This window comes from Vanrija albida, assembly GCF_041260175.1.
Source record: "Vanrija albida strain AlHP1 chromosome Unknown contig_3, whole genome shotgun sequence".
Classification (NCBI taxonomy): Eukaryota; Fungi; Basidiomycota; class Tremellomycetes; order Trichosporonales; family Trichosporonaceae; genus Vanrija; species Vanrija albida.
The window spans coordinates 209974-228222 of record NW_027191422.1 but is presented as its reverse complement, the minus strand read 5'-3'; the positions used below and the strand labels follow the sequence as shown (position 1 = coordinate 228222).

Here is an 18249-nt window from a genome sequence, read left to right as displayed (position 1 = left end):
CAAGTCGACAAAGGAGCGTTCACAGTCAGAGGAGTGTTCGCCTTGCGCATGCCCTTCGGGGCGAGATCCGCCAGCTGGCCTCCGGTCTTTTCCTGTGGAGAGACGCCGCGGTGCAGGTAAGGGTCTCATGGCGCGAGGCAGGTGTTCGAGTCAGCTTGATAGACGATATATGTTGTTACACTCGCACTTAGATGCCACCTAAGAACGTCGCCCCATGCTTACAACAGCCGCTGCCGACTGTGACTGGGGAACAAAGCAGAAGGGGGTAGGCGTTATTGTGTGCGTGACTTCGGAAGGCGTGTGCCGATCGACAAGGTGGAGGTGGCACCTCGCACCTCGCCCTTCATTGGCCTATAAAACTATGATCCTCGCGGCCTTGAGGGGATTCCACACACACTCAGCAAACCACCCATCATGGGCAAGAAGAAACATAAAGCACGCAGTGGGTGGCATATCGCTTGGCCTTCGGCTGACACTGTAGACCACAAGGCGCCACCAACCCCTGCGACGCCCGAAGCTTCGGCCTCAAGCCCGCCGTTGGAGTCGGGAGACGGTGAGTCAGGCCGTACCCGTCGTGATTCGGGGCTCACCGTCTTGGGGGCAGTTGTGGAGGATAATTTCAGCGACATCGGACCTCCATTGGTTGACACGGAGACCATTGCACGGATTGATGCTACCGTCGATGCCCTTCTCATGCCTGATGAGGTAGCCCATCCAACTACGGTTGGTGAGTTTGCATCAGCTGATAGACAAGCACCGTGCTGACTGGCCAGGGACACAGAGCAACAGCAACGCGAGTGCTGTGAGCGCAGGTCCATCCCGACCAAAGAAGACGCGAGGTCCTACGCGAGCGGAAAGGGAGGCACGGGAACTGGAGCGTCAGCAAGCTTTGCGGTGGGTCTTGTTGTCACTGGAGATCGTCTCACTGACGACCGTCCTTGCCGATCATCCTTGCATTTTGACATTTAACGTCACCACACTGCGATTTCTCAGCAAGAAAATGGCCAACGAGTCAAACAATCAATCGAGCATGGCCCAAAGCACCCATTTGGCAGATGACGCCACGCCCAGCGACGCCCCAAGCAGCCTCATCCCATCCAGCCCTGCAGCAGCCTCCACCCACCAACAAACCCGCCAGTCCAAGGGCAAAGACAGGGTGCCTCCATATGAGCCGCTCCTGTCAGAACTGGCCAGGGTGGTGGATCTGATCCGGGTGTTGGAGGAAACCAGGTCCGTGGGTAACCCACTGCCACACGACGAGCAGAAAGCCCGCCATCGCGCCCAGGTCTATTTCCACCGTCAAACTCTCAACATCCTGTCCGCAGTTGAGTTCATCCAGCTCCAAATTGCCGCTCTAGAGTTAATGGCGGGCGACCTGCCACAGGGCGTCCTGCCACAGAGCTTCCTGCCACAGAGCGTCCTGCCATCCTGGCATTCACTACTTCAGCGCGCATACATAAAGTATCAAAACGATGCGCCTGAAGTGGCTCGGAGTCCAGGTTCGAGGACCTGGTCCTTGCATATTATGGGCTTTGTATTCCATTACTGGGGTGGGCTAGCGACGCGGCGGTTCTACTCTTTAAAGCAGTCCGCCGGGAGGAAGGTGGTAAGGAAGGCTGTCGAGAAGGCTGAGCAGCTGGAAGAGATGGAGAAGGAGGAGGCGAGACAGTGGGCAGATGCGTCACCACTGGTCCCATTCCGCGTCAAGGAGCCCAACAAGAACAGGATCCGGAAGAGAAGAGGTGAGTCTCCAGAGACCGATGGATGTTGCAGAATACCTACAATGCCGGCTTCAGCCAAACCACCACCCCTTGCATCCATCCTCGCACCACAGCCGCTGAACCGCCTCGACGAAAAAGCCATTCTCGAAGGATTCGACGTCTTCAAAAAGGGATTGATCTATGGTAATGGATTGGCCTTCAATATTCAGCGGGTGATAGGTGCTGTGGACAAAGCATACAACACCTACATCGAGGTTTGGTCGAACAACCGCGCTACGCCCTCTCCCCTCTCCGAGTTTGGAGACTTTCTCGTGATGATGGCCTGGATTGCTATTAGGCGTTTGAAGTCTGCGTACTACATCGACGAGGGAAAGACTGTATGCGGTCTCAGTGATGAGGAGATGGGCTACGTGTGTAGTGTCGAATGACTATGCATATGAGCACATCCAAGTGCGTCAGTCACAACACTACATACAGCACATGATGAAGAGTTGGACTTGGGCAGAACAGTGGCAGTACTTGCTAACCCGTTTAGACACGCCTGCCTTGTAGCGTTGCACCACAGCACGAGTAGTTGTCCTTTTGTGTTACCTATTACAACGGAATCTCAAAAGGAGGTTGTGGGATGAACAATTGTCCGAGAATCGACGCTTTTGTGGAGCTTTTGTATTTCTGCCACACCGCCACCTTGGCGGTTGTCCTCACCATTCTACAATCCATCACTTGTGCGAGGCTTGTTTGTTGTTTCTGAGAGGACTTGGGGTTAATGGGTGTGGGTGAACCTGACACCATCACCGGTGCGAGGGGCCGATTCAGTATTTAATCCCCACGGCCATGCATCTTTCGCTCTTCTCAACATCCTCTCTTCACTTCACTTCACTCCACACCACACCGCCACCACCGCCGCCGCGCCAACCACCACACCCACACCTACTAAGACAGAATGGGAAAAAAGAAGCAGAGCAAGAGCAAGGGATCAGGTGGTAAGCAATGCCTGCTTGGGACAGCATGCAGGCACTGACGACCCCCAGCCGTCCAACAAGGAGCACCTCCCGTTGGCACCGCCCCCGCCCCCGAGCTCCCAGCAGGGTCCAGTCCTGGCTCCTCGGCAGCAGCTGTGTCCAGTGCCGCAGATGTTAATGGTAGGTGCTTTCGCATGATATTGGGCACTGACGCGGCAGTCATGTCCGAAGCAGCAGCGCCAGCAACAGACACGCCGACCTCATCCACACCACCCCAAGTCTCCAGCAGCTGGCAAACGGCCCAGGGACTCACTATGAAGCCCCTCCAAGCCATTTTCAGAGCGTTCAAGTCCGCCTACCCGCCCCCGGTGACTGCTGGAATCGAGGTTATGCACCGCGCGGTGATTGCAATCATGGACCAAGTAGCCTACAAGGAGCTCCTAAAACTCGCCGACGATCTGAACGAGAAGGGCCTCTTGAAGTGGATCGACACCGAAGTTTCCTTTGCAGTCATCGGTCCGCTGTACCTGGGATACGCCAAGTACGTCGATGAAAACAAGAAGTTTCAGCAACGGGGGCAGCAGAGCACTTCATCCCTGCCCCTCAGCCTCAATACTTTCCTGCTCCTTTACATGTTGAAGGCATTGCTAGGCACCCTTCCCTCTCCACTCCAAGCTGCAGAGGAACGCAGGTCAAATCTCCTCGAAGAACGCGCCAAGGTGATCCCCCCTCCACAGATGAATCAGATGTCCGGTAGAGTGGAACTCTTGTGGCACCACGCAACTCCATTGAACTCAGTGATTGATTCCGAACCTCTGAGGCAGAGGAGGTGGTTCCATGGAACAGGCGGCAAGCTTAGGTGGTTGAGAAGGCGGCGCGTGCTTGTCGCTGATACGTTTGTACATCGGAACCTGGGCTGGACGTTTCCCAGGGGGCGAGCTACATTTCGCACATCTGGAGCTTCCCCTTCCTTTGTCTGTTTATGCAGTTGTGGTCATAGTGATGGTGTCGTGAGGTGTTGGTGATGTGGTGGTAATCTTCATCAAACGGAGGCATCTGGCCTCGTGCACTTGCCCTCTACCCTCCCACTGATGGAGTGGCACCCACATACTTAACTGGGGCCGTTCTCTTCTCTCTTCACTTTGCTCTTCTCTTCTCTCTTCACTTCTCTCTTCACTTCTCACTTCTCTTCTCTCTTCCACAACCCTCACCCTGCTCATGCGAACGGCCCCTCGCCCACCATGAGCTTCCAACCCACCCTCACCTTCCATGGGCTCAACATCACCCTCGTCTGCCCCAACCTCACCGCCCTCAATCTAACCGTCGATGGGGCCAACCTCACAAGCTTTGGGGGCAGTAATCGTGAGTGACATATCAAGGGCACGCTTACACGGCCAGCCGCTTCACAGGACACATCTCAAACAGGCGCGGAGCCACAGCCTCCTTCGGGCTCCCCGGCGGCTGACCAGCCTGGGGGTGGCACGACAGCCTCTGTGGCCAGTCCAACTGTGGTTCCCGCGGCCGTGACGATATCTGTGGGACCCAATGGCCACACTGTCATCACTCCACTTGCTCCACCAGTCCCAGCCACCGCGGCCAGGAATCATGTCCGCCGGACAGGCCAGTCGAATGCCGAGGGCAGTGCCCCCATCCGCCGCCGGGGGAAGCGGGGGCGGGGTGGACGAGAGCCAGTCGAGGGCACGGACCTCCAAGCGACAAACCCGCCAGGTCCCCACCCATCCTCTTCATCTCCTCCCACTCAGACTGCAATCTCTGGCAAGTCCTCGGAGCTCCCAGACGGGATTGATGCTCCTGCGGCGACTACAGTAGAACCCGCAACTGGGAGCACTGCTCCGGAACTCACGACTCCGGCGCTCACCGCTCCGACTCTCATCACCACCCTGGCGCTGCTGCCCCATACCGACCCGGAAGTGTCCGTCCCTCAAGGAGCGTCAACGATGTTTGGGCTCATTGCGCCCCCGCGCGTCCCCACCACGCCTTCCATCGCTTCCCCAGATGCCGCCCCGCCAGATGCCCCGTCAACTACTGTCCTCCCACCAGCTGATACCGAGGCCAACAGTGAATACACCAGCGAGTTTTGGCCTTACGCTCCGCCCCCGCCCGAGGCCGTCGAGTCCGGGACCTCCTTGACAATCGGGAGCCCAGGAACCATCCAGCCCAACATCCCCTTAACTAAGACTCACCCGGAAGTGAACCCTGTCGCTTCGTCGTCCCGTTCCCCAGACGGTCCTGCCACAGCCGAAGACGGCAGTGTACGCGTCAACATCCCCCAACCTAGCCATTCGCTCTCAGCTGCCGAAGCTGCAGGGGGAGAAGTTGTCCTCATGACCACCCCGGAATCATTGCCTGAGGCCGTTGAACCCACCGGAGCGTCCGGCATCCCACCCGCCGACGGTTACCTGGAGGTCGAGGACTCCCCCACACCCTCCTCTGCCACACCCAGCCCAGTCAAAAACGGCGCGGAACACAACCAAAACCTCTCGCCTGCATCTCCTCTCTCACCCGAGGCTATGGAGTCCCCCACGTCACCCTCCTTCACCCCGCCCGCCAAACCCCCGGCAGCCGCGCACTCAGAGATCGAGGCTGCCGCCACAATCTCCCGTTCGAGTGCAGACCCAGCCTCGGCAGACACTGCCGCAGGAGGTGTCGGCAGTGAACCCGACGAGCGACTCCCTCCCAGCGGCTCGCCGTTACTGGATGCCCGCGAACCCGTGGCCTCTGATGCCGTCAATGTGGCGTCCGCCGACCTTCACTCTACGGACCAGGCGGTGGCCGAGATTCCCGCCCCCGCTAAGCTCACCAAGAAGCAGAAGCGTGTTGAAGCGCGCAAGCGGGCTGAGGAGCGCCGAACGGCGGAAGAGGCTAGTCCGACAGAGACCTTGGTGGCAACGGCCACTCCTCTCATCGCAGATGCTCCTGCGGATGGCGAGGGTGCACCCACACGCTCACCTGGGACTGCAGCCCCGGCCACCGCGGAGGCCGACACCAACCACGACGACGACCTCCACCCAAGTACGCCCCTGCCGCTCGACATCCCCGACGACGCCGACTCCGAGGCGGAGGCGGACGGGGGTACCGTCGAGGGCGAGATCGCCGGGACGACTAAGATGAGCAAAACCAAGAAGCGTGTCGCATCTCGCAAGCGGGCCGCTGAACGCTGGAAGAACGGGGCTGAGGAACGTCGGAAGCACGCCTGGGATATTGCACCCCTGGTGGCAGTTCACGCGGCTCAGGCCGAAGCGGATGGCACCTTGTGTCTTCAGTTCTTCACCGAGGAGACCCTGCTCGACAGCGCGGGCAAAGAAATCATCCTGAGGCCAATCTACGAGAGGTATCTCACACAGCTGGGCAATTTAAACTCCATCGAGCGGTCCCCGAAGCACATCCCCATGACCTTCGACGGATTTGCAACGGAATTCATCTCAAAGTCATACACGTTTCCAGGCTGCAGTGTTTGGAAAGCCGGTTTGACCATGAGGCAAGCGTCCCTCTGCACCGCCCATTTCGAAATGCTGTTGGCTGTGTTGGAACCAGTCGGAGGGCCCGCCCAAATGACACAACAAATCATGTCGCGCAACCAAGAGGTCTTCCTCGCTCGCATGAACTATTGGAACAACCGTCAAAACCCACACACGGACTCCCCTGATCCCTGCACTGAATTCCTCAGTGCTAAATTTGCCGAGGAGTACATGAACTTGATCAAGAAGTACAGACGTTGGGACGTCAATGCCCCTGCCCCGACAGAAGCCACGACAGCTACCTGAGGAAGCATCCGCATCAAGTTCAGGCACAGTGGAGATAGGTTGGGACCCCCGGGTAAGTTGGAAGCAGGCGCGTAAGTCGAGTGGGGCGTGAAACGGAGGCCCCGCCCGAGTTGTCAATATCTCGAGATCCTATGAGTCGTGGCCTATGAAATGAGTCTATGTTCTACAACAGCGACACGCGTGGAGGTGGTGCCTTGTGGGGTGATGGTGGTGACGATGAAAACGCAGTGACAGCAACAGTGGTATTCTCAGCGTACTACTTTGTTCGACAGGGATAGCATAGGTAGTTCGTGTTCTCGGGCATCGAGTCACTGGTGGTGTGCTTGTTTGGTGAGGCGCTGTTGTTCAACATTGATGGAGCGGCATCAGCCCGCCTCGTCGAATCGTCTGGTCGTCCACTGATGGCCCCTCACAGGCGTCTATATAACTGGGGACTCTCTCCCATTTCTCTCTCTTTCACAAATCCACTCTCAACTCTCTTCACCCACCATGAACTGCAACTTCAGCAACACGCCAAACCCCACAACTCTCAACCCCCACCTCACTGTCAACGGCGCCAACTTCACCGCCAACAGCGCCGGCCTCAACAGCGACGGGATGAGTCGTCGTGAACCTGCCACCCCTGCTGCCGCCACTGCCGTCCGCGCGCCCTCGCCCGCTTGCACGGAGGGTGAGGAGACATCCGAGCCCACCGAGTCCTCGTCCCCCGCCAGTACCCCCGCTTCCGCCAGCGGCCCAGGTGACTCCGAGGCCGACGGCGAGAACACCGAAGCCCGCCTGCCACCCGCACTCGAGGCCATCGGCCCCGCGACTACCTCGCCTGTCGGAACCGTGACGGACGGCTTCATCCAATTCGAAGGCAACTACGGCCTGGAAGACGACGACGACAGCCCGCTCGACGACGACGACAGCCCGCCCGACGACGGCGACGAGGCCCCAGTAACGAGCGACGCGCAGGGCTGGCCGGTGTTTGACATTCTGCTCACCGAGACCCAGAAGCGCAACCGTCGGGCTCGGAAGGCCCGCAAAGTGGACTCTGATTCTAAAAGCGCCGAGCAGGTGACGGAGGCGCTGCGCAAAGCGGCTGAACTGCGCCAGCAGGTGTCGACCGCTGCGTCCCACACCGCACTTGTGGCAGCCAACGCCGAGGTGACGAGCGCACTCATCTTCAACGCCATGCACCGGGGATTCTCATCCCTCACTGGCAAGGGCAAGCAAAATGAGCTGCTGGAAATCTACAAGGGCTACCTCGGGCGTCTCAACTATTTCGCGTCTCTGGACGAGCGCCTAACGCTCGACCATATATCCATCGATACGTTCAAGCGCAAGTTTGTGGCGGCGCCCACCACGGATGCTCTCAAGCCCGGCGCCTTTGATGTCTCATTCGCCCAGCTATGCAAGGCCACGTACAGCCGGACGCATTTCGACATGCTCGGGTCGGTAATGTGTGGAGACGGCTACCTCCCCCACGACCAGGCTCGCGAGGTACTGGACACCAACCACAAGCACCTGCGTGCTCATACCGACTATTGGGTGTCGCTTCGGGGTGCCGACGTTCCCAACTCCTACCATCTCTCGTTCAAGAAATTCAAGATTGGTTTCATTCAATACTACAAGGAGCTTGAGTCCCACCTCCAGGTCTACGTCTTGAATGCCGATGGTTCAGCGGCATGGGCCTGACCCGAGTTGGTAGAAGTTTGCGCGAGTCGCGCTGGGCGTGAAGCCCAAGTCTGTTCCTGTTGTCTGTTTGTATCTCGAGGTCCTGAGCAACTTGAAGAATCATACTTGTAAATACAACGTTGTGGTCTATGAAATTGTGTCTATGTGCTAGCGATGGGCGTGGAGGTGAGGTGCGGCATATGTGTGGTTGCGTGTCTGGGTGGTCGTGCGACTTTTCCGGCCGCGGTTTCTACATAGCCTGCGGCATGTGCGGCAGTCTGGGCGGCATGTGCCGTACGTGCCGTTGACTCGGTGCACGTGTAGAGTGTTGTTCTGGGCATGCTGGGTGAAGGCAGGCAGGTAGCGTTCAGCCAAAATCAGCCAAAAGTCAGAAACTATAGGGTGAGTGACGATGGAGCGCGTCGGCGTGTGGAGCGCTCGGGAACAATGACGGCCCTGGGTGGTCTCGCCAATCGCCACACTCGCCAATCACAAACACGTCATGTGGATGCACGCGACTGTCGCCGAGCGCCGTCGATCCGTCGATCTACTAGCGCAGCTCTAGCCGATCGCTACTGGCGACGATGGTGGTGCCGCGCCTTGGAGCGGCCGGAACGCCCGTGCGTTTGGGTTGCTCACCCTGGCGTTTATGCCTGTTCAATAGCTACGGCACCTGCCGCCGGCGAGTCTGTTTGGCCGGCTTGGCATCGTCGAGGGCAGAGACTGGCTCGAAACGAGGCGAGGCGAACGGCGTTCGGACATAAGAGTGACGGCGGGACTGTGTCAGTCATGTCCTCGTCAGCGTCGAGGTGGGTGCGGTGTCTTGCTCGAACGTCAGCAACAATGTCCTCCCTGCTCAGCGTGCGCATCCTAGAGTCGCATCCTCCAGAGTCGAGAGCCCGGCAATCTACATAGCACGGGCGGAACGACTATGCTGTAGCAGGAGTCACACCTCAGCAACGGGTTGGCCCGACCGACGACTGCTGCAAGCAAGTCGTGCGTGTGCGTTTGTTTGGAGGCCGATGAACCCCGCCGTCCCCTAGAGCTCGGCTATCGATTCCAGGCCGGTTGACATCACGACCCTGGAAGCATAGTCGGCAGACTCGATCAGTGGTTTGCATAAAAGGGATGACTCGCTGCTACCTGGACGGACGAGACAAGTTGAGCCCGAGCAAGTCGCGTGCACATGACGCGTGTAGCATCGACGGACGGGTCGGGACACCCGATCCAGCCCAGCCTTACAAGTAGGCGCGGATAAATGCCACCTGCCTGCCCACCACTGCACCACTGTCTAACAAGCTAACACCATGCGCGCGCGCACCATGACAAAGACGTCCCACATCTCCAGGGGGCTCCACATCGGGACGTCCGAGCAAGGCGGTTTCAGCTGTACCACCTGCACGCAACCGCCCGAGACAGCTTGATCGGTCGTCGAGATCTGGCCAGCCGTTCCCCGCCCTGCCCCGCGTCTTCGGCTTCTCCCCAGACGCGCCTGGTGCTGAACGAGTAGTGTGGGCGCACTGTGTCAGCGAGCCGACGTGCCGACGCGCGTGAGAAGCCGGTACCGCATGCAGCAATTCCTCTGTGGCGATGGTTTGTGGCGGCGACTGAGACCATCACCTGGACACGGTAGTGGGCGAGTCGATTAAGCAGCAGATACTTATAGCTTGGACCTGCGCGACGTGTATCCTCGTCCGTGCCAACAGCAGAGATGGCAGACCACGAGACAACCGCCGACGCGGCCCGCGCCGCCCAGCTCGCGCAGGGCAGGAACCCCGACCTGCCGCCCACGCACCCCGTCAACGCGCTCAGCCGGTGGCGCAAGGCGGCCATCCTCGGCACGCTGTCGTACTGTGCGCTCCTCGGAAACTTCGCGTACGTTCCCCCCCTTTTCAACCCCAACTCACTCCCCCAGCGTCGCCATCATCCTCGTCGCGTTCGTCCCCATGGGCGAGACGTTCGGCGTCACGCCGGGCGCGATCGCAAACTGTATCGGCTACAGCTTCCTCGGCATGGCCGTCGGCCCTCTGTTCTGGAACCCGCTCTCGCGCACCGCGGGCAGGCGCCCAGTCTACCTCCTCGGCTCGGTCCTCCTCCTCCCCTGCGCCGTGTGGCTCGCCCTCTCGCCCTCGTACGGGAGCTTTGCGGCCGCGCGCGTCGTGACGGGGTTTATCAACTCGTTCTCGCAGACCGTGCCGCCCAGCACCATCGCCGACATCTACGTCGAGCGCGTGCTCGGCGCCAAGATGGCGCTGTACGTCGTGTGTATCGTCGTCGCGCCGGCCGTCGCGCCCATCTTCTGCGCGGGCATCGTAAAGCACAAGTCGTGGCGCGTCCTCTTCTGGTTCGTGCTCGGGCTGTATGCCCTCCAGCTCATCCTCTTCTTCTTCGTCGTCCCAGAGACAATGTGGAACGAGGAGGCGGCCGACACCGACAGCCACGCCGAGGCCGACAAGCCCCCGGCCGAGCACGTCGACGCCGCCGCGGCTGAGAAGAGCGCGCCGGGCCCCATCGCGCGCAGCGGCCGGGTCGGCGTCGCGTGGTGGCCGTGGCAGAGGCCGCGCGAGTACCTCTCGCTGCTGGTCTCCCCCGTCATCATGTTCAAGTACCTCGCGATCCTGATCACGTCGTTCTACTACGGCATGATCTTTGCCTGGTCGGTCGGCATCACCATCATCCTGCCGCAGAAGTACGCGGCCCCACCGTACAGCTTTGGGCTGATCGCGACCGGCGCGGCCTTCCTCGCGTTCGGCATCGGCGGCGTCATCGGCATCCCGCTCGGCGGCATCGCGGGCGACAAGGCAGTGTCGTACTTCGCCGCAAAGACGGGCCGGCGCGAGCCAGAGCACAGGCTCTGGGCGCTGTACCCCATCCTGCCGCTCTTCTTCGTCTCGTGCATCGTGTGCGGCTGCGGGCTCCAGTACGACCTGCACTGGATCGCGTTCCTCTTCGGCGGCGGCATCATGTACGCCACCCTCACGGCCATCACGGGCGTCCTCCAGACGTACGTGCTCGAGACGTACCTCCCCAAGGGGATGGACACGCAGGCCGTGTTCACGTTCTGGAGGCTCATGTGGGCGTTCTCGGTCGCGTTTTACGTGTTCGACTGGGGGATGAAGCACGGCTGGCTCAAGGAGTTTATCATCCAGGGCGGGCTCGGCTTGGGGCTCGGACTCCTCCTCTGCTTTGGGCTTATCTGGAAGGGCAAGCAGCTGCGCGAGTGGCAGGGGATGCCGGGGCTGGATTAGGGGCAGGTGCAGTGGACACGTGTATGCGGGATGCAATGGTTGCAGTCGGGAAGTTGTTGCATCCGACTCGGGTTTCAGCCACATTCGACAGTCGGATTGTCACCACTTGGGCCCTGGCCGCCGCACTGCAATGCGGCCGAAGCGTTGCTTGCACTGCAAATGCATCCCGAACGAGCACCGTCGTGCACAACCCACCCCGCCCCACCCCGCCAGCCCCAGCGGTCAGCGGGGACGCCAAGCCCGTTCGTTCCAATTAGGCAGAGGGCAAAGTGCCCGCGCGAGGCGGTGTGGCCGAGGGGTGAGGTGTTTGAGGCACCCCGTCATGGCCGCTCAACAGAGTTTAAGTATCGTCACCCGCCGGAACGGCCACTACCCCACCCATTTCCGACCCACTGCAACCAGCACCAGCTGCATCGCATCGCGCACTCCAACCCAAGCACCTTGCCGTGCCCGCTGCTGTCACTGGCTGACGCAACTCGTCTAACCTGTACTGCACCCCGTGCCAAGCTGCTGACGGGCACTTTCCCCAGCGCCGTTTCGGGATGGCCGCGGCGCTGGCTCTCATATAAGTGGGGCACTCGCAGCCGCAGCACTCAGTACTCACCCACCCCCGACCCCACCATGCTCCCCAAGGTCCTCCTCGCCGCCTTCGCCCTCGCCGCGTCCGCCTACGCCTCGGTCGAGGAGCGCCAGGACCAGCCCACCGAGATCCACCCCAACACGCGCCCCGGCAAGGGCTTTGACGCGCCGCACGCCGACCTCGAGGACCTGTACTCTGTGCTCGCGGGCGCGGCGCCCGAGTTTGCCGACAGCGTGCCCGTGTCGCGCCGGCGCACCGACGTCGAGCTCATGGAGCGCGCCGGCTGCCAGGCGCGCTGCTTTAACCGCTACTGCGTGCCCGTTGGCTCGCAGTGCTGCAGCGCAGAGACCTACTGCGGGCCGGGGTACGTGTGCAACAAGTACCGCAAGGGCCAGATCGGGTGCTGCAAGCGCGGCGACCGGGTGTGCACAGAGTCCGGGTCGTGCCTCCCCGCCGGGTACAGGTGCTGCGGTAACGGCGTCATGCCCGAGGGCGCAAAGTGCTGTGGCAACGGGTGGTGCTCGTCCGGGTGAGTTGGCTGCTGGTTAAAGGGCGCTCGCTGAAGCTATTCCTAGCCAATGGTGCACGAACGACGGCAGGTGTGGTTGGCGCAGGAAGGGGCGCGACCTCTTCGAGGCGATGTCCCCCAACACGCTCCACGGGTAGGCGGGGCGTCGAACGGACAATGCGGCGGACTGCGGCCTGCTGTCGTAAGAGTCATATGCATAGTATCGTACAGTGGGAGGCGTGGCGGTAGATACAGTGTGAGGTCGGTCGGAGCGGAGGTCGGGTTAGTCGCAGCGGGTCGCGGAAGGGATGGGGTCGAGGCCGCCCGCCCCGCCGCTACAGCTCGAGCGTGTCGAGCGGGATGGGGAACACGTCGCGCGGCACCTCGATGCTCTTGACCTTTGCGTCAGCGCCACCACCGCCGTGCTCGCTCACCTGCGTAAAGCTGCGCAGCCCCTCGGTCGAGTTGAACCGTCCCCACCCCGAAGCCTTCCACCCGCCATGCGGCACGGTGGGGAGGTCGTTGAGCGTCTGCCGTCAGCGGCGCCACCCACCACACCCACCGGCGAGTTGATATGGCACATGCCGCACTCGAGGCGCTGGGCGACGCGCGTCGCGCGCGCCGCGTTGCGCCCCCACACGGCCGCGCTGAGCCCGTACTCGCTCTCGTTTGCGAGCGCGACCATCGCGTCGATCACGCTCGACTCGGACAGCCCCTCGTCCGGGATCTTGACGAGGACCGCGACGGGCCCAAAGCTCTCCTCGGCGTACAGGCGCATCTCGGGCCCCACCTCGCCGAGGAGGTGGGGCACGACGAGCGCGCCGGCGCCCATGTCGCCCGCATCCCCGAGGACGCGGGTCGCGCCGAGCGCCACGGCGTCGGCGACGAGCTCGCGGATCCGGTCGCCCGCGGCCGCCGCGTGCATCGTCGCGTACCGCTTCACCTGGGCGCTGGACCACGCGTCGCGCAGGTGCTGGACGAGCTCGTCATACAGCGAGGCGGGGACGAGGACGCGCTCGGTACCCATGCAGATCTGGCCAGAGTTCATGAAGGCGCCGAAGATGATGTGGCTGGCCGCGATGTCGAGCGGCGCGTCAGGCAGCAGGAGGACGGGCGACTTGCCGCCGAGTTCCATGAGGGTCGGCTTGAGGTGCTTGCCTGCGAGCGAGGCGAGGATGGACCCGACGTGCGTCGAGCCGGTAAAGTTGACGTGACTGCGAGCGCGGCGAGCGTTAGCGAGCCGCGCGGAGACACGAGCCCCGACTCACCGCACGCGCTTGTCGGCAACCAACGCCTCCATGATCTCCGGCGCGTCCTCCGCGGCCACGTGCACGACCGTCAGCGCCTCGCGCGGCAATCCAGCCGCGTATAGCAGCTCGGCCCACAGGACCTGGGTGTACGGGACCGCCTCGCTCGTCTTGAGCACGACCGTGTTGCCGGCGATGAGGGGCGTGAGCACCGCGCGCATGGTCAGCACCTGGGCCGCGTTCCACGTTCCGACGGCGAGGCACACGCCGTACGGCTCGCGGCTGAGCGTGAACTTTGCTGCTTATCAGCGCCCTCCCTCCCCAGACCTACAGTTTCCCGAGGCCACCTCACTGGCCGCCAGAGCCTCCTTCGCGCACGCGCGCAGCTCCTTAATGAAGCCGGGCACGAAGCGCAGCTGCTCGCGCGCCCACCACGCCGAGACGCTCGTCTCGGCCACGTTGGCCGCGAGCAGGCGTGTGGCCCAGCCCGAGCCCTCGTCCTGAAGGAGCGCGGCGGCGCGGCGCGCCACGTCGGTCCGGTTCCGCAGCGGCGTGGACCCCCACGCGCGGCGGTAGTTGTGCGCGACGGTCACGGCCGTCTCGGCGTCGGCGGGGCTGCTCCGCTCGGCGCGGTACGCGACGTTGTTGGTCGCCGGCGTCGTTACCGCGTACGTGCGCAGCGCGGGCGTGGGCGGGGTCGGCAGGCTGCCGAGCAGGTTGCGTACTACCTCTGGCGGGAGGGGCGGGGTCGCGTGCGGCATTGTGCTGTCGCTGTGGGTGATGGTGAGGAGAGGGGAGAGGTGTTGAAGAATGGACGGGCTTGGGGGGGACAGTGCCCCGCGTCATCTGACCGCGATCGAGGCCGGCGCGCTAACGACCGCGAGCGGGGGTGAGGCCGACGGTGCCCGCGGAGCTGGCGCGGGTGACCTCTGCTGCTATGCATGCGGCCATGCGCCGCAGCTCATGACTTGCCGCTGCGGTCTGCACTCCGCGAGCTCTCCCAGCCCATCACACCGCCCGTGCTCGCTGCCCATGACGTCATGCTTCAAGACGGCATTCATCCTCTTCGGCTACAACTCTCTCGCCCTCTCCCTCTCCCCGCCTAGAGGCCAAGACCAGCCGACACCTCGACAATCTGGCCCGTGATGGACTGGTTCTCGGCAAGCGAGACTGCAAAGTTAGCCCTGCCCCCGACGCCGGCCCCTCGACTGCGACCCCACTCACCAAACGTGTTGGCCAGGTCATCCAGCTCGCTCGTCTTCTTGAGCAGCGCGGCATTGGTCGCAAAATCGATCTGCTCCTTGGTGAACCCGGCCGACCAGTCGGTGAGGATGAGGCCCGGCGCGACGGCGTTGACGCGCGCACTCGGCGCGAGCGCCTTGGCGAGGCACTTTGTGAGGTGGACCAGCGCGGCCTTGGACACGGCTGCGGGGTGAGCATACGCCGCGAGTGGGATACCCACAGTAGGCCATGCTGCTGCCGCTAGGGCGGAGACCAGCCACGCTCGCCGAGATGAGGAACGAGCCGCCCGTCTTCTTGAGGTCGGCCTCGGTCGCCTGCGCGAGCCACAGGTGCGAGAGCACGTTGGCGCGGTACATCCTCTCCCAGTCGGCGTCGGCGACGGCGTCTGTGGGTCAGTCTACCACCCCGACACGGGCACGCACTGAGGTCGTTGAAGGGGGCAAACTTTGTCCAGCCGGCGTTTGAGATGACAATGTCGATGGCGCCGTCGAGCTCCTTCTGCGCCTTGGCGACGACCTCCTTGATGCCGTCGTGCGAGAAGACGTCGCCCTGGACGAGGACGTGGCCCTGTCCGCTGAGTCCGGAGAGCGTCTTCTGCGCGCGCTCAGCGTTCGAGCTGTAGTTGATGGCGATGCGGGCGCCCTTTGCGGCGAGGGCCTGCGCGACGGCGGCGCCTGGGGGTGGGCGTCAGTGGGTGAGCGGGTGAGCGGGCTGGGGTGGAGTTGCGGGGGTGGGCGGGATGCAAGCAGCTCAATGCTCGCGGCGCGTTCGCAACCCAAACACCGCGCCCCGGCACGATGCCGACGACGACGACGATGAGCGGATCACCCCGCCGGGCCCCGCAGTCCGCGGCGCCGCACTCACCGAGACCGGCCGAGCCGCCGGTGATGAGAGCGCGCTTTCCTTCAATGACGAACATGGTGGATGGGGTGTGGGTGAGTGTGAGTGCAGAGGAGAGAGTGAGATGGGTCGCGGAGTCATGGCATCTTACGTCGCGGCGGCGGCGCTTGTCATTGTCCCGGACGGCCCGGAGTGTGCTTGCTTGCGGTCGCCGGACTTAGCCGCCCCAGCCAAAGTTGGTCTCTTGGTTTGGCCGAAAGCACGACAGCCATGGGCGACGACGGCGCTGGGGGGGATGCGGGGCGCGTCGCGGGGCAGCATGCATGCGCTGTCCGCCTACTGCTTTGCACTGACAGCGCTGCATCGACCTTGCGCACTATAAGACTGGCGGACAGTTGCCAACGTTGCTCTCGCCAAGGCTCCCACCCGCGCGCCTCGCCTCGCGTAGCCGGCACGTCGTAACGAGCAACCTTGACCCCACCGCCCCCACCCTGCCGACTCATCTGTAAACGATCTCACGCGCTCCCACAACTCACGCATGCACTAACCACTACCCATGGCAGCAACCAGCACGATGCCCGCAGGGCCAGTCGGCGCTGAGGTGCCCCTGCGCAGCCCAAGCAAGGACGACATCTACGAGCTCGCGCTAGCGTCCCCGGCGTCCGACGCGGCCGCCGAGCCCGAAGCCCCCGCCGAGCGCGAGACATCCACCCTCCCCCCCGTCGACAAGGGCAAGGACGCCATCCTCTTCCTCGTGGCCGCGGCGACGATGGACGCGCTGGTGTGGGGCTTTCCGTTCTCGGTCGGCGTGCTCCACGAGTACTGGTCCAGCTCGCTCTTCCCGGGCCAGGGCGACGCCAACGCGCTCAGTTTGGCGAGCACGCTGCCGACGGCGATTCTGTTTGCGTCGGGGGCGATTATGGGGCCGTGAGTTGAGCGCAGAGCATGGGGTGTGGTGGGCGGTAGGAGCGCTCGCGCCGCTGGGCGGGCGGGCAAGATGCCTTTGCGAGCGTTGCTTGGGTGGTGGGCGGGCAAGTCGCGTCCCAGCGCAGCGAGCGCTGGGGGGAGGGGAGAGGGGGAGCAACAGGAGGAGGAGGAAGAGACTCTCAACGCGCCGACGAATGCCTTCTCGCTTACGCCGGCTCACCCCCCGCAGCATCTTCGCCGCGCTGCCGTGGTACGAGCGGCACATCCAGCTGCTGGGCCTGTTCGTGGCCACGGCCGGGTTGGTCGCCAGCGCGTTCGTGACCCAGGCGTGGCAGCTGGTCATTACATTCGGGATCATGTACCCGTTCTCGGGTGGTGAGTAGGGTCGCTCGTACCCTCCTCACCCACCGCTCGCTAACGCTCGCTCGACGACAGCCTTCTACCTCCCCTGCGCGACCATCATCTTCGAGTGGTTCCACCTCCGCCGCGGCCTCGCCACGGCCACGGTCTTCGCGGGCGCCGGCGTCGGGGGCACGATCTACCCCTTCGTCGTGAGCGCGCTTCTCGGCAGGTTCGGGTACAAGGCCACGATGCTGGCCCTCGCGCTGTCGTACGCGGCGCTCAACCTCGTCGCTGTCGTGTTCATCAAGCGCCGCATCCCCCTGCCGCCGCGCGAGGCCGGGGTGCGCCGGCACCGGCGGCGCAAGATGGACTGGCGGTGGGTGCGCGCGCGGGCGCCGGCCGTCGCGTTCGCGTTCATGATGATCACGAGCTTGGCGAGTTTTATCCCCATGCTCTGGCTGCCATGTGAGTGGGCTCGCGGGCGGATGACTAATGGGAAGCGTACGCCGCGACGGTGAACGCCACGCGGCCAGGCGGCGCCGCCATCCTCTCCATCCTCAACGCCGTCACGGTCCCGGGGCTCATGACGACGGGGTACATCTCCGACCGGGTGCCGGTGCGCTGGATCCTCCCGCTGTGGTGCACCGTCGCGGCGGCGAGCTGTTTGCTGCTCTGGGGTCTGGGGACGAGCTCGGGCCTGCTCGTGGCGTTTTCGATCGTGTGGGGCCTGTCGGGCGCGAGCGTGGCAGGGACGTACGGCAAGATGGTCACGATCATGGCCGGTAGGTTGGGCGGGGTGTAGACACCAGCGGCTGGCTGACGGCGCAGACGGCGACCCCATGGTGCCGGGCCTCGCGCTGCCGCTCCTCATCGCCCTCCGCGGCGTCGGTAACCTCACCTCCGGGCCGATCAGCACCAAGCTGCTGCAGTACGGCCCGTTCAAGGGCGCGGCGGGCGCGTACGGCGCGACGAGCTATGGCCCGCTGCTCATATTCGTGTCGGCGTGCACCTTTGCCGGCGGGGTGGCGGGGGCGCTCTTCCCTCTGCGGGGCAAGAACTCGGGGGTGTGAGGACGGGCGTGAGGGCTAGTTTGTAGTCGGGATGCAAGGCGGAGTGCAGACTGTGCGAGGCGCGGGCTGGAGCCGAGCCTGCGATAGCGATGCGGCCGGAAGCGGGCGCGTGCATCGC

General features: G+C 63.1%; 7 protein-coding genes across 7 annotated transcripts; 5 read left to right on the top strand and 2 right to left on the bottom strand.

The window, feature by feature from the left end:
• Positions 1-5214: 5214 nt before the first annotated feature.
• Q8F55_003375 (uncharacterized protein) lies at positions 5215-6468 on the top strand (the record flags this gene model as incomplete). The annotated part of the gene is made up of 1 exon (XM_069351918.1): positions 5215-6468. The coding sequence occupies one exon, from the start codon at positions 5215-5217 to the stop codon at positions 6466-6468; it is 1254 nt and encodes a 417-aa protein (XP_069209336.1).
• Positions 6469-6957: 489 nt separating this feature from the next.
• Positions 6958-8148, top strand: Q8F55_003374 (uncharacterized protein; the record flags this gene model as incomplete). The annotated part of the gene is made up of 1 exon (XM_069351917.1): positions 6958-8148. One exon carries the CDS (start codon positions 6958-6960, stop codon positions 8146-8148), a length of 1191 nt encoding a protein of 396 aa, XP_069209335.1.
• A 1690-nt stretch (positions 8149-9838) lies between these two features.
• Q8F55_003373 (uncharacterized protein) lies at positions 9839-11375 on the top strand (the record flags this gene model as incomplete). The annotated part of the gene is made up of 2 exons (XM_069351916.1): positions 9839-10002; positions 10043-11375. The coding sequence occupies 2 exons, from the start codon at positions 9839-9841 to the stop codon at positions 11373-11375; spliced, it is 1497 nt and encodes a 498-aa protein (XP_069209334.1).
• Positions 11376-11996: 621 nt separating this feature from the next.
• On the top strand, positions 11997-12621 carry Q8F55_003372 (uncharacterized protein; the record flags this gene model as incomplete). Its single annotated transcript, XM_069351915.1, has 2 exons — positions 11997-12484; positions 12531-12621. 2 exons carry the CDS (start codon positions 11997-11999, stop codon positions 12619-12621), a joined length of 579 nt encoding a protein of 192 aa, XP_069209333.1.
• Positions 12622-12798: 177 nt separating this feature from the next.
• Positions 12799-14471, bottom strand: Q8F55_003371 (uncharacterized protein; the record flags this gene model as incomplete). The annotated part of the gene is made up of 5 exons (XM_069351914.1): positions 12799-12861; positions 12898-12993; positions 13026-13677; positions 13732-14008; positions 14042-14471. The coding sequence occupies 5 exons, from the start codon at positions 14469-14471 to the stop codon at positions 12799-12801; spliced, it is 1518 nt and encodes a 505-aa protein (XP_069209332.1).
• A 341-nt stretch (positions 14472-14812) lies between these two features.
• Q8F55_003370 (uncharacterized protein) lies at positions 14813-15871 on the bottom strand (the record flags this gene model as incomplete). Its single annotated transcript, XM_069351913.1, has 5 exons — positions 14813-14880; positions 14935-15135; positions 15173-15337; positions 15375-15626; positions 15817-15871. The coding sequence occupies 5 exons, from the start codon at positions 15869-15871 to the stop codon at positions 14813-14815; spliced, it is 741 nt and encodes a 246-aa protein (XP_069209331.1).
• Positions 15872-16366: 495 nt separating this feature from the next.
• On the top strand, positions 16367-18131 carry Q8F55_003369 (uncharacterized protein; the record flags this gene model as incomplete). The annotated part of the gene is made up of 5 exons (XM_069351912.1): positions 16367-16719; positions 16949-17094; positions 17155-17526; positions 17562-17843; positions 17890-18131. 5 exons carry the CDS (start codon positions 16367-16369, stop codon positions 18129-18131), a joined length of 1395 nt encoding a protein of 464 aa, XP_069209330.1.
• Positions 18132-18249: the final 118 nt, after the last annotated feature.